Source organism: Protopterus annectens, chromosome 17.part0 (assembly GCF_019279795.1).
Source record: "Protopterus annectens isolate FY-2018-M chromosome 17.part0, PAN1.0, whole genome shotgun sequence".
Classification (NCBI taxonomy): Eukaryota; Metazoa; Chordata; order Ceratodontiformes; family Protopteridae; genus Protopterus; species Protopterus annectens.
Genome location: NC_056751.1, coordinates 142,090,591 through 142,105,290, shown reverse-complemented (window position 1 = coordinate 142,105,290; position 14,700 = coordinate 142,090,591). Strand labels below are relative to the sequence as shown.

At 46.2% G+C, this 14,700-nt stretch overlaps 1 protein-coding gene across 1 annotated transcript in view; it reads left to right on the top strand.

Moving 5' to 3' along the window:
* Window positions 1-14,700, top strand: part of PTCH1 (patched 1) — a gene marked incomplete in the record, with an annotated part of 1,119,051 nt that overhangs the window by 184,871 nt on the left and 919,480 nt on the right. The window contains 2 exon segments of the mRNA XM_044059325.1: window positions 13,092-13,161; window positions 13,280-13,369. Of these exon segments, the coding sequence (XP_043915260.1) occupies window positions 13,092-13,161; window positions 13,280-13,369 (160 nt within the window).

The window sequence follows — 14,700 nt, the reverse complement described above, 5'->3', positions numbered from 1 at the left end:
GCAATTGCACCCCCTTCCCTGGTCTAAAAAAGCTTTTACAAAACAAAACAGGACTAGAATGAAGGATGTTCTTCGTGTTTCACTATTAGTCATCACATTTGGGTTATCTGCTTGTAGTAGCCCTCAGTCGGCCTGATTTATCAAAGTCTTGGGTCCTTTGTCGGTTGCTGTCTCATCTTCCATGACGTCCGGTAGTCAGAGGTATAAAGCATGCAGCCGACGCCATTACATCAGTCTTTCTTGCCGTGCGGTGCCCGAAGCAGAAGCAGTTCGCAAGTGCCGGTCGGCCGACTACTGAAATTTTCTTTTTCGAGTTTTAAAACCGAAGTCTTCAACAAGCTAAGTACCCCGTTGAGGAAACTTTTTCTTGCTCTAAACCGATGTCAGTAAAAGTCAATAATTGTATTTCTTGTGGAAAGCAAATACCTCAAAGATTTTCATTCGTACTATATTCCTTGCCTAGGCCCTGACCACGACATACCTCGCTGTCGGTTTTATGCCTTATTTAAACCACAAAATATTCATCGTTAGTATATTTTCGCTTCTAAATATTTTGGTACTCAGTTCAATTATCCAGATAGGTCTTCGGTAAGCCACCCGACTACCGACATTCCGAAAAATCACAAAGATAAAGACAAAGGCAGGCTGCCTAGGTCCAAAGCTGCCATCAGCGCTTCTCCTAAGCTAGTCGCCAGTTCGCCGGTACTCAGTGAGGCGCTTTTGTAGCCTCTGATGCCCGCTACTTCAGATTCGCAGGCCTCTACTGAGACCCATTCAGAGTCCGGTATGCCACGAGATGCTTCAACTGTGGAAACTGCGGATGTCTCTACCTTGGATGGGTCCGGAGCCACTGTGCAGGCACCGGATTCTGAGGGTGTGTTCAGGCCTACTGACTTGCATAAACCGACGCCATCTTCTTCAAGGCCTAAAATTCGAACCATGCCTAGGAAACAGACGCCCAGACCACATGGTCAGGCCTCTGTGCCTAAAAACAAATGATACGAATGGCTGAAGACCTTATTACTTTAATCAGGGGAGGCCAACCTTCCCCCTCTAAAAGACCTAGGACTGAATTTGCTTATGATACTTCTGACCAGGATTCTGAATTATGTCTCCTCTGATGACCAGGATTTACCCTTATCAACCTATGAGGATTCTGATGGAGTGGACTCTGTTCCCTCTGCTTCTCTCCCAGAGGATTTTTCTTTTGGTGAAACCTTGCATACTCTTAGGGAGCATTTTCATTGGGAAAGCCAGGATTACTCTGATTCTAAAAAGAGGCTTAGAGATTTCTTACTCCTGCCCCAACACAGGCCTTTAGCCATACCTCCTGTACTAGACATTGTTGATGATGCCTTTTCGGAGTCTAGCTTGGCCCCTGACTCTTTGCCTCCTTCTCCCAGAAAACCGGATAGATATTATAGTGTTCCTGATTCTCACAAGTTCCTTTTTAAAAATCTTACTGCGGATCCTGAGACCATTTCACAGGGACCTAAGGGCATTAAGGCTACTACTGCCAAAAATCCTACCCCCTCTGATAGAGATTCCAGGGCCCTATATAGATGGGGTAAGAAGGTATACACCTCTGCAACCTTGGCCATCAGGGCCTTAAATTGCCAGTTTCATATGTTACAATATCAGCAGCGTATTATTGGATTGCTTAAACAGAAAATGATTTTGATTCCTGATTGCGCTGAAAATAAGGATTTACATGATTTAATGCATTCTGCTGAACAGGTTGAAAAACATACTTTGCAATGTGGTTTTGATTCACTAGAGATATCTTGCAGGGCTGCTGTCATCGGGTCTGTACTTGGAAGGCATGCTTGGGTTAAGGAGCAATATTTCCCAGATCATGTTAAAACTAAATTGCTGGATGCTCCCTTAAATCAGGACAAACAAAGCAGAAGTAGTTCTTAAAAAGATGGAGGAAAAAGCTAAATCTATGCAAACTGTTAAAGATTTCTTAAAGTGCAGCCTCCAGGATTTAGTAGGCATTGGCCCTCAAAAAATTGGACCTTTCCTGCCTCTTCTAGGCCTTCTCAGTTCAAACACAGAACCAGCAGAGCAACCAGACTTCAGTCCCAAGGTACGCACAAGACTAAGCAGTGGGGAGCTCCCACTTCCAAATCAGGGAGTAGTAAGACTCCCCCTTATGGGTAAGCTGTCTCGGTGACTTAACTTTAAAACTTCCAAGCACTTCTCAACTGACTGCTTCTTTAAGGGGGAAAGATTGCTCTGCAAACAAAAAACTGGGAACTCATTACCTAGGACAAATGGGTTTTAAACAGTTTCCCCAAGGATACAGATTTCACTTCCACACGTCACCAACTCCAAACGGTTGGCCAGAACTAAAACCAAATCAGTGGGCAGAGGCTCAAAAGCAAGTACTCTCTGTCTTAAAATTACAGGCTATTCAGACTGTACCAGAAGAGGAAAAGGGACAAGGTTTCTACTCGAGACTTTTCCTGGTACCCAGAAAAGACAACTCATGGCGTCCTATCCTGGACCTTTCTATCCTAAACACCTTTTTGATGATTCCAAAATTCAAGATGCTAACTCTTCACCAGTTGCTTCACATGATAGGCAAAGATGCCTGGTTGGCAACACTGGATTTAAAGGAAGCCTACCTGCACATCCCAGTCATGGAATCTTGCAGAAGATACCTACGCTTCAAAGAAGGCTGCATGCACTATCAGTTCTCTGCACTGCCCTTTGGCTTATCTACTGCACCCAGGGTATACACAAAGTGCCTAGATCCAGTCATTACATTTTGCAGGCAAATAAATATTCAAATATACCCATACCTGGACGGTTGTCTAATTCAGGCAGAAAGCCAGGACATACCTTTGAATCATCTGGCATTTGTACAAAAGGTGCTAACTTGTTTGGGGTACACCATAAACAAAAAGAAATCACAGCTGGTACCCTGTCAACAAGTTATATTCCTGGGAACAAGCTTGAATACAACTTCCCAGATGGCTTTCCTCACGCCAGAGAAACAAATTCATTTGACAACTTACTTCAAACTAGTGGCCACAAAAACCCTGCCATCTGCAAGGCAAATACTGTAAGCCTTAGGGTTCATGGCCTCGTGCATTCTACTAATTCCATATGCAAATCTGCATATGAGAAAACTACAATCATATCTAAAAAGCCTATGGTGTCAACATTCTCAGGATCTAGAAGCAGTGATTCCCATCATACTTTGTCTACGGTTAGAATTCCTTTGGTGGGCAGAGGCCTGCCACCAAAACAAGGGACTACCATTCACTCTACCCCCTGCCACCCAAACCCTAACAGATGCATCAGACTGCATGGAGGGGGGGGCTCACCTGGCAGGGAAGTGCATTTAGGGCAAATGGAACCCAAGTCAAATGCACTTGCATATCAATCAAAAAGAAATGTTAGCTGTACAGAATGCTCTGACAGCCTTCAAGGAACACATTCTTCCAGGACAATTAATGGTAAATACGGACAACACCACTGTTATGTAGTACATAAACAAGCAGGGGAGTACCCATTCCTTCCCACTCTGCAGACTAGCCATGGCTCTGTGGAACACAGCCTTGAGCTACCAAGTGCATCTGCAGGCTCAATTCCTGCCAGGAAAATTAAATACACTGGCAGACGAACTAAGCAGAAATCTCATGGACCCACACGAGTGGAAAATGGAACCAAAGACTTTCAACATATTGATAAACAAATGGGGGAGCCCAGATATAGACCTGTTTGCCTCTCCCCCAGAACTATCAATTGGACAAATTCTGCACAAGGACTCCCCACAAACAAGCTTGGAAAGTGGATGCTCTGTCCTTCAGCTGGAAAAATCTATCAGTTTATACCTTTCCTCCTCTGCCTCTCCTCTCCAAAGAACTACTAAAGATCAAACAGGACAAACTAAGGATGATACTGATTGCACTAGACTGGCCGCGCCAACACTGGTGTACCCCCTCTTGTGCAGTGTGTCACAGCTAGCCCCATGGCACCTGCCTCAGACCCCTACCCTGCTGTCACAGCAGGAGAGCCAGATTCTGCACCCCCAGGTTCAAACCCTGGACATGGCAGCATGGCTAATTACCTAGTGTCTCTGTTACCATCCCTCAGTAAACAAGTGTTGGATGTCATTTTGGAGGCAAGGAGGCCTAGTACTAGAAAATCTTATGCTGAAAAATGGAAATGATTCTGTGCCTAGAACCAAACTCGAGGGATGGCCACAGCAGCGCCCAATTTACTTCAGATTCTTCAATACTCGCCTCAGCCATTTCAGCTCATTACAACACAGAACAACCCCTCTTTTCTCACCCACTGCTCAAGCAGTTTCTCAGAGGGGCCAAAAACTTAAGACCACCCAGAAGACCCCCAACTCTAGCCTCGGACCTTAACTTTGTATTGGAAAAACTCACTCTGCCTCCTTTTGAGCCAGCTGCAAGTGCAGAGTTAAAATTCCTTTCTTGGAAAACCGCTTTCCTTTTGGCAATCACTTCAGCAAGAAGGGTATCTGAGTTACAGGCCCTTATGGCAGTGGAGCCTTTCATCATCTTTCATGCGGACAGGGTGCCCCTCAGGACGAATCCCTCCTTCATGCCCAAGGTGGTATCCAGTGTGGCTTAATCAATCCATTTATTTGCCAACCTTCTTTTCTAATCCACAGAACAAAGGGGAATGGATACTGCACTCCTTAGATGTACACAGACAACTTAGATTTTACTCGGACAGGACTAAACCTCAAAGAAAATCTGAACAACTGCTGGTGGCATTTGCTGCAGGGGCAGGGGGGAGGGCTATTTCAAACCAAACCATTCCTAAATGGTTAGGCCATTGCATTCATTTCTGCTATAATCATCATGGAAAACCTATCCCACAGGGGATTAAACCCCATTCAACCAGGGTTGCATCTACCTCTACATCCTTTCCCAGGGGTGTCCCTACCAGAGACATCCTAGAAGGTTGCTACCTGAAGTTCTGTACATACCTTCACCAAGCATTACCATTTGCCAATTTTCTCTAAATCCAGAGCTGGCTTTGCCACTGCAGTCTTGCAGGGCCTTATAGCTGGTCCTAATGCTATCCAAATTCCTCCTCCTATCCTTAACTTTGGGAATCTACCCAAATGTGATGACTGCAACAGTGAAACATGAACATAGTACAGTTGTGTACACTTACCGTAAATGTAGATGTTAGTGTATTCACTAGCCCTCCATATTTTGGCTATACCTCTACGCTCCTTTACTATGCTTAAAAGATTTTTGGTGTAATTTTTTTTTTTTTTTGTTAGAGGTATAACCTTGTATATGTATTTAATTGCTTCCCATTAGGGGGGGGGCACCTGACATCTGGGGGCAAGAAAAACTGAAGTAATGGTGTCTGCTGTATGCTTTATACCCCTGACTACCTGACGTCACAGAAGATGAGACAGCAACTGACGCAGGACCTAAGACTTTGATAATCAGGCCGGCTGAGGGCTACTGCAAGCAGGTAACCCAAATGTGATGACTGCAACAGTTGAATACACTCTAACATCTACATTTATGGTAAGTGTACACAACTGTACTTTTCTACTCAAGTCTGTTCCTAGTGCCCAGAAAGGAGGCCTTGTGGAGGCATATCCTGGACCTTTCAGGGTTAAATACCTATCTTAAAGTCCCAAAATTCAAAATGCTGAGATTTCAAACTTTCTTACCACTTCTGTTCTCTCATGCCTGGACGGTTATCTTGGATCTCAAAATTGCCTGTCTTCACATTCACATATACTTCTACACATACACATACACAAGTATATATATACATAAGTGCTTTCTCAGATTTGAAACAGGCAGACTCTTAGTTTACCTCATTGTTCTTTGGACTGGCTGCTGCACCTGGAGTTTTTGCAAAGTGCCTGGCCTCATTTACTTATTGCAAAACCAAAGAGATTCACATTTACTGTTATTTAGATGTCTGCCTCATTCAGACACTGTCCCAGAAGAAAGCAGGGAGGGCTCTGCAATTCGTCATTGACTGCTTCTAAGAGTCTCAGGGGTCTTTCTTTAAAATCCCCAAGTCAGATCTCAGCTTTTTCAAGGAAGTTGGGTTCCTTGGGTCCCTTCACTAGATTCTAGCTAAAGCATCTACTGGTGTAGTTTTACTTGATTTTCAAGGTGAGTGATTATCTTTTGACTGCAGCTGTGAACTGTCCATTTTTCCTTTATGTGCCCAACTACACATTGAAGCTTAGCCTGTGGAGCTTGGGTCAAGGCTTGCATGATATGTCATATTGTTATGTGATCTTATGACTCAGCAGTGGTTATATGTCAGTAATACTTTTCCTATTTTTTTCATACAAGTTTTGTCACAAGCCATTGTATAGGTGCTGCTATATGAGAGACTGTGTGCAAAACTTCATATGATCTCTTTAATTAGAACTGTATGAGTGATACATTGTTGATATACTAATACTACTTTGCTATGTCTGGATTCCTGCTGTTTTGGCTTCCTGATCTTCCTCCCTTGTTCAGAGTGAAGAACAACTCTGCAGTAAGTTGAGATGTTAAGTTGTCAATCTCGCCTTCATTCTTGCTGGATGAGTTCGGAGCCGATCCTCGGCTCCGACTCGACACTTGCTAAGCTCGAGAGTCACTTTTAACCAGCTCGAGGCAGCCCCATATCCCATGATGCAAGGCGGTAATTACCCAGATCTCGTTTGCTGCTTCGCTAATGAGGTCATCCTTTTTACCAGCTCCTGGTAAGTGATTTTTCATTGCTCTTTGTGATAGATTTAGGTATCCCAATACCCTAAATTTTTACTCCTTATAGTTTTTTAGTGAACCTTATTCACTTAGCTCCATACCCATTTCCCTTTAGTTCCCTTATTCATAGTTTCTGTGTTTTGGGCCTAAGGCCTTACCCACCCTCACAGTTCCTGTCAGGATTTTCCTTAGGTGTGTGGGTGTTGTGTCTAACTGTTTTAATTTTTAGTTATTGGTGTCTTTTTTGGTCTGATTGGTGTGTGTGTGTGTTTAGGACTCAGACATGTCCAAAGATACTAGGGTCTCAGGTTTCAAGAAGTGTGACTCGTACTGTCAGAAGATATCTCTGACAGACGGTCACACTTCTTGTATTTATTGCCTGGGACCCCTACACCTGCAGGACTCCTGTGCTATCTGTCATTCTTTCAGCCAGAGAGTCCTGCAGGAACGTTGAAATAAGTTGATCCTCAGGGGTCTTCTTAAGCCTGAGAGCTCCCCGGCCAAGGTCGGCTCCGGGAAGCCCTCTAAGCCTCCCAAGACCCAGACTTCGGTGTCCAAGTCTGTGGTCTTGGTTCCGACTCCGCCGGAGTCGACATCGGCTCCGTCTGGAGCTGATCCTTCCTTGTTGGCTTCGGCACCTGTGTCGGCTCCGGCTGGAGCCGACACCCTAGCGTCGAAGCATGTCTCTGCTCCGGCTGGAGCCGAGATATCTTTGTCTCCGCTCGGAGCCGACAAGGTGTCTGCTCCGCCTGGAGCCGAACGTTCTTCGGCTCCGATGGCTCCGTCGAAAAAGAGGTCTAGATCTCCTTCATTGGAATCTATACACTCGGCTCCAGCCTCCCCCTTGCTTTCGGAGCGGAGCCATCGGAGCCGATCATCGAGGTCTTCCAGGCTCTCAGACCATGACTTAAGAGTGGTGAGTAGGCTATTAAAATCACAGGCACTAGCCCAGATGCTCCATAGCCCGTCTCAACAGACGACCGCTATTCTACACCCTTCTGAAATTCCTCCTTCGACTCTCCTACAGAGTTTGGAGCCGGAGATTATTGGTACCGTGACTGTTGCTGCTTCGGAGCCGATACCACACCTTTTGGCTCCGTCGTCCTCGACTCCTATCTCCTCCTTGCGACCTTCCTTGGAGGGATCCGGGCGTCGGGCTTCCCTGGTCTGTTCCGAGGGGGCGAGTGGCATCGGACCCTTGTCCGACCCCGCTCTCCCTCTCGGAGCTTCGGCCTTGGTGAGCTCGGCCCTGACATCTGCTTCGGAGCCTTCCCTTTCGGTGGGACCAGGGATCCCTGTTTCTTCGAGGGATCTCGGCCCTCCCTGGGAGGGGAGCCTTCGAGGTGATGAGGAGTGTGCTAGCCCCGGAGCTTAGTCAGCAGTCTGTTCCTTTAGCTCCTCCTCCTTCTGTGGTGCCTGTAGATGCCTCTTCCCGCTCTCTTGCTCCCGGGCCCAGAGATCCATTGCCCCAGGTCTCCCCATTGGGAAGAACTTCCTCTTCCGAGGTTTCTCCTGATCCTTCAGGTGAACCCCCGCGTAAGAGGACCTGCAAGAGGAAGCACTTAGACTCCCCTGAGTCTACAACATCAGATACCGATGTAGATGAGTCGGAGGGGTTCCCAAGATCTCCCTCTGAGGATGTCTCCTTTTCAGACATCCTTGAACTCCTCAAACAGAGGGGGAACTGGCCCTCCATTAATCCCTCCGAGGATGAATCGGTATACCTGGAGGCTTTTGGATCTCGACCCTCCACCTCCTGGGTGTCTCCGCCTTCGACCCCTAATGGAAGTCATAGCTCGAAAGGCATGGGCATCTCCTGATTCGGTGGAACCAGTCCCCAGGAGACCTTCAAAGTTTATCACGGCCCCCGCTGAAAAGCAGTTTCTTACTAAGGGTGTCCCGATTGATGCCATGGTGGTGGCGGCGCCACCAAAAAGGAACTTGCAGATCCTTCCGTGCCAGTCCATCCTCCTAACAAGGAATCTAGGTCCATGGACAGGTATGGCAAGCGGATGTTTTCCTCAGCGACCTTTGCTATGCGTTCGCTGAATTATTTTTGTCACTTCACCAGACTTCAGAGAGACATCCTCAAAGAATTGGGTGAAGTAGTACAGGATCAGTCAGCAGGGCTCAAGAAAAGATTGCCTCTCAGCTGGGAATCCTTAATTCCATAACCAACTCCTCCATGCGGCTCATTTCTTATGCAGCCGATGGGGCGAGTAGAGCTGCAGGCACAGGAGTGGCTCTCAGACGTCAGTCCTGGATGCGGCTCTGTAATTTTGCAGACCCCTTTAAGGCGTCCTTCACAAATTCTCCCTTTGATGGGACAACATTGTTTGGCCCTCAGGTGAAGGACACTTTGACCAGGTGCGAGCAAGACGGCAAGACTCTTTCTGCCGTAGGAGTCCGTTTCTCCACCCCTTCTAGACCTTACCCCAAAGGTCAGAAGGGAGGGAAAATGTGGTTCCGAAAATCTCAGGGAGTCACGCCTGATGCACGTGGTCAGTTTACCCCCAGAGGCAGGGGGGGTAATAACAATAGACGCCACCCTAGGGGCAGAAAAGGTCCGCAGAACCAGGGCAGCAGAGAGCCTCTCTCTGACAAGCCCTTCCAGCATCCCTGAGGTGTTGCCCGACTGTCCACCCTTGGAGGCAGTCGGGGGAGATTGTCGCTGTACCCAGTAGCCTGGTTTTCCCTCTCTCAAGACAAATGGGTACAGTCGATCATATCCGAGGGTTACAAGATTCCTTTCGAGGAAAGACCCTTCCCTCAAAAAGGTTCCCTTCCAGACGTTCCACCCGGTCTAAGGGAAATTGCAAAACTAGAGGTTTCAAAGCTTCTAAAAAAAAAAGGGCCATCCAGCCAGTACCAACAGATCATTTAGAGTCCGGAATCTACTCAAGGTTCTTTTTGGTCCCCAAAAAGACGGGAGACTGGAGACCAATATTAGACCTCAGCAGGCTCAACAAGTCTGTCAAAAAGACAAGATTTCGGATGGTCACACTTCAATCGATTTTGCCTTTTCTGGGCAAAGACAACTGGATGTGTGCTCCATAGACCTTCAGGATGCGTACTATCACATAAAAATCCACAGACGCTCCAGAAGTTTTCTCCGCTTCCGGCTGGGGACCAGTCATTTTCAATTCAGAGCCCTGCCCTTTGGTCTCACTACAGCCCCCAGAGTGTTCACCAAATGCATGGCAGTGGTCACGGCTCACCTGAGACGTCAAGGATTCCAGGTGTTTCCGTATCTCGACGACTGGCTCCTCTCAGCCACCACCAGGCATCAAATTCTCCAAGCCAGAGATTACACTCTACGTCTCTGCGGTCAGTTAGGAATTTCAGTCAACTTCGAAAAGTCTTCCTTATTGCCCTGCCAATCTATTACCTTTATAGGCGCAAATCTAGACACTACTCGGATGTCAGCAAACCTAACAAGTCAGAGAATCCTAGATATCCAAAACCACGTTCAGATCATCCTATCCAGTAAAAGGGTACAAGCCAGGTTGGTCCTGAAAGTGTTGGGCCTCATGGCAGCTGCCATCACACTTCTTCCTCTGGCCCGTTTTTACATGCATCTCCTACAATGGATGTTGTTCACCCAATGGTCCTTCCAGCAGCTTCCCATGCGTCACAAGATCCTGGTGACACAAACTTGCAAGAACTATCTATCCTGGTGGATTTCCTCTCCTCTAGTCCATCAGGGCAGACCATTTGTTCCCCCGGCAGCCACGGTCACTTCGGATGCCTCCCTGATCAGGTGGGGGGGGGGCATTATCAGGGCAGGATGGTTCATGGCACGTGGCAACCGTTCGAATACCACCTGCACATAAATGTCCTAGAGATGAGAGCAGTGCTTTTAACGTTGCAAGCCCTCAACGACTTTCTTCCTTTAGGGACTATTGCAGTTCACACGGACAACATGTCCGTCGTGTGGTACATCAACAAGCAGGGCGGAACCAAGTCCTATCCCTCGTGTCGAGAAGCTCTCAGACTTTGGCAATGGGCGATCTCCTCTCATCGGTTTCTGGTAGCAACGCATATCCCCGGGAAAATCAACATTTTAGCGGATAGATTGAGCAGAGCTATACTCATGCCTCACGAGTGGTCTCTCAAACAATCCATAGTGGAGGAGATTTTTCAGAAGTGGGGCCGCCCATGCTGCGATCTTTTTGCTACACCTCAAAACAGCAAATGCCCAGACTTCTTCTCTCTCTTCCCACTTCCGGGCCATCCCCCCAGAGACGCTCTTACCCAGGATTGGCCCCGGGGACTCCTTTATGCTTTTCCTTCCTTTCCTTTGATACCTCAAGTACTCCAGAAAGCTACCGTCTTGAGAGCCAAAATGATTCTCATTGCCCCTTACTGGCCTCGACAAATTTGGTTCCCGTTCCTTCATCGCCATCTCTTGGTGCAGCCTTGGCATCTGGACCCAGCTCCAGATCTTCTGACCCACCAGTCGGGTCAACTGCACCGGTCCGTTCCTTCCCTCAACCTCACAGCTTGGTTGCTCCACTTCCTTCCTTAGCCAGGCTTCCTATGATCTCTAATCCCGTTAGAGATATCATAGTAGCTTCTCTTAAGTCCTCTACCAGGAGGATTTACTCTAGCAAGTGGAAACGCTTTTCCCTTTGGGCAAAATCTAAGAACATAGACCCCCTTACTGCCCCTATTCAGTCGGTCTTGGATTTTCTAGCGGAAATTTTTCACTCAGGTTCTTCGTCTTCCACAGTCAAAGTTCAGTTGGCAGCAATCTCGAACTTCCATGTCGGGTTTGCAGACCACAACATCATGTCCCACAAACTTTGTAAAGCCTTTCTCAAAGGAGTGTTCCTTCTTAAACCCCCTGTTAGGGATCCTCCACCACAGTGGGACCTAAATTTAGTGCTGACATCCTTAATACTTCCCCCTTTCGAACCGGCTGCTTCATGTTCATTAAAGTTCCTTTCTTGGAAGACACTTTTTCTAGTCGCTATTACCTTGGCTAGAAGAGTGTCTGAACTTCATGCCCTCTGTGTTCGTCCCCCTTATTTAGTCTTCCACAAGGATAGAGTATCCTTGAGAACCAATCCATCCTTTTTGCCCAAGGTTGCTTCTAAGATGAATTTAAACCAATCCATTGATCTTCCTGTATTTTTTCCAAATTATTCCAACAGGGCGGAACAAAAATTACATTACCTAGATGTTCATCGCCAACTCAGATATTACTTGGACAGAACGAAGCAGTTTAGGAAGTCCGATCAGCTCTTCCTTTCTTATGCTGAAAATAGAAAAGGTCTCCCTGTTTCTAAAGTGACCTTATCCAGATGGCTATCTTCCACCATTTCTGACATTTATCAGCTTAGGGGCAAACAGCTGAGCTCTAAACCTAAAGCTCATTCCACAAGAGGTCCAGCCACTTTTACAGCTTTTCAGGCTAGGCTACCCTTAGATACTATTTGTGCAGCAGCCACTTGGGCCACTCCTCATACCTTCATTTCTCATTACAAATTGGATTTGGCCTCCAGGGACAGGGCAAGCTTTGGTTCCACTGTTCTCAAGAGTCTGTTCCATTGAGCCACCCAGGATAGAGGTGCTAGGACGGTCCCATCCAGCAAGAATGAAGGCGAGATTGACAACTTAACATTTAGAAGTTATGTACCTACCATAACGTTCCATGTTAGTTGTCTTTTCTCACCTTCTTTCTTGCGTCCCTCCCTCCTGTCCCCCTAGCCTGGACAGACCTTGATCTCCCCTTTTCTCTGGAAGATTCTTCTTCCTTGGACACCAGATAGTTCTTGTCCTTGATTACCTGGTTTCCCTTACAGCCTTTTTAGGTTAGTTGTTTCTCTTTCCTTAGTGGAAAGTTTTTATAGGCAGTTTTTCCTCTAGATACCAAACGAGATCTGGGTAATTACCGCCTTGCATCATGGGATATGGGGCTGCCTCGAGCTGGTAAAAGTGACTCTCGAGCTTAGCAAGTGCCGAGTCTGTGCCGAGGATCGGCTCCGAACCCATCCAGCAAGAAAGAAGGCGAGAGAAGACAACTAACATGGAACGTTATGGTAGGTACATAACTTCTAATTTTGAGCATAAGTCTAAGCAGCTGAGGTCAGTGGAGAGGAGATCCAAAAACAGAACGGTAGATGGCTGCAAGAAAAAGTATTCCGTAAATGATAACTTTAACAGTAATGCAGTGACTAATTGTGTTAAAGTTCACTCTGCTTTTGTCATAAGTTCCAAGAATAGATTTTCTTTTGTTGTTACAATCCCAGCATCCGTCATTATCTGAGCAGTTGAGATGCATTCATGTGGTAAACTTCCCGTTATGTTTTGTTAATTAATATGTTATTTTAATCTTTTTATTTTTGTTTGTTTATATAGGCAATGGAAATTAGAAGACGTGTGTTATAAATCGGGAGACCTTATTTCGGAATATAATCACTTGAACCAGGTATGGTCATTTAGTTTAAAAGTAATGCACCCTTAAAGGTGATTTATGAAGCATAAGACTTTAATGCGTGGCTTACAGTCCATTCTGTATGTTTGCATTTATATTTTTTCACCTTTAGATCATTGAAAACCTTTATCCCTGTTTGATAATTACACCTTTGGACTGTTTCTGGGAGGGTGCCAAATTACAATCAGGAACCGCATATCTTGTAAGTATGGAACTGACATTTCTGTTAAACACTTCTGTTATTAAGGCCTGTGTGTGACACTGCATGGTTCTCTTGATATAGGTTAAACTGTTTTTGTAAGTACTAGATGGAGTGTGAGTGACTTTCAAAGTCCATCTTAATGCAGCAGATGTTCTTCGTGTTTCACTGTTGCAGTCATTACTTTTGGGTAATCTGCTGGCAGGTTGCCCTCAGTCGGCCTGATAAACAAAGTCTTGGGTCCTGCGTCGGTTGCTGTCCCTTGTTCCATGACGTCAGGTCGTCAGGGGTATAAAACATGCAGCCGATGCCTTTACATCAGTCTTTCTTGCCGTGCGGTGCCCGAAGCAGAAGCAGTTCGCAAGTGCCGGTCAGACGACTCCTGAAATTTTCGTTTTCAAGTTTCAGAACCGAAGTATTCAACTTAAAGCTAAGTACCCCGTTGGGGAAACATTTTCTTGCTCCTTTCCGATGTTAGTAAAAGTTAATAATTGCATTACTTGTGGAAAGCAAATACCTCATAAAGATTTTCATTTGTACTATATTCCTTGCCTAGGCCCTGACCACGATGTACCTTGCTGTCAGTTTTGTGCTTTATTTAATCAGCGCACTATCCGTCGTTGATATATTTTTGCCACTAAATTTTTCGGTTCTCTGTTTAATTATCCAGAAATTATGTCAGTTAGCCATCCAACTACTGGGATTTCAAAAAAATGCAAAGATAAAGACAGAGACAGGCTGTCGAGGTCCAAAACTGCCGACGACGCTTCTCCTAAGCCAGTTGACAGTTCGCTGGTACTCAGTGAGGCGCTTTCGCAGCTCCTGATACCCGCTACTTCTGACTCGCAGGCCTCTACTGAGACCCATTCGGAGTCCGGTATGCCTCGAGATATTTCAACTATGGAACCCGCAGATGTCTCTACCTTGGATGGGTCCGGAGCCGCTGTGCAGGCACCGACTTCTGAGGGTGTATTCAGGCTTACAGATTTTCATATTAAACCGACTCCACCTTCAATACTAAGGCCTACATCTCGATCTATGTCTAAAAAAATCGACACCCAGGCCACATGTTCAGGCCCCTATGCCTAAAAAACAAATGATCAAAATGGCTGAAGATCTAATTACTCTAATCAGGGGTAGTCAAACCCCCCTCCTTTCTAAGAGGCCTAGGGCTGAGCTTGACTATGAATCTTCTGTTCAGGACTCTGTTTCTTCTGAGTCTTCTAATGACCTGGATTTATCCATACCCACTTATGAGGATTCTGATGCAGAGGATCCCTCCCCCCCCCCGAGGACTTTTCTTTTGGGGAAACTTTACATACCTTAAGGGAGCA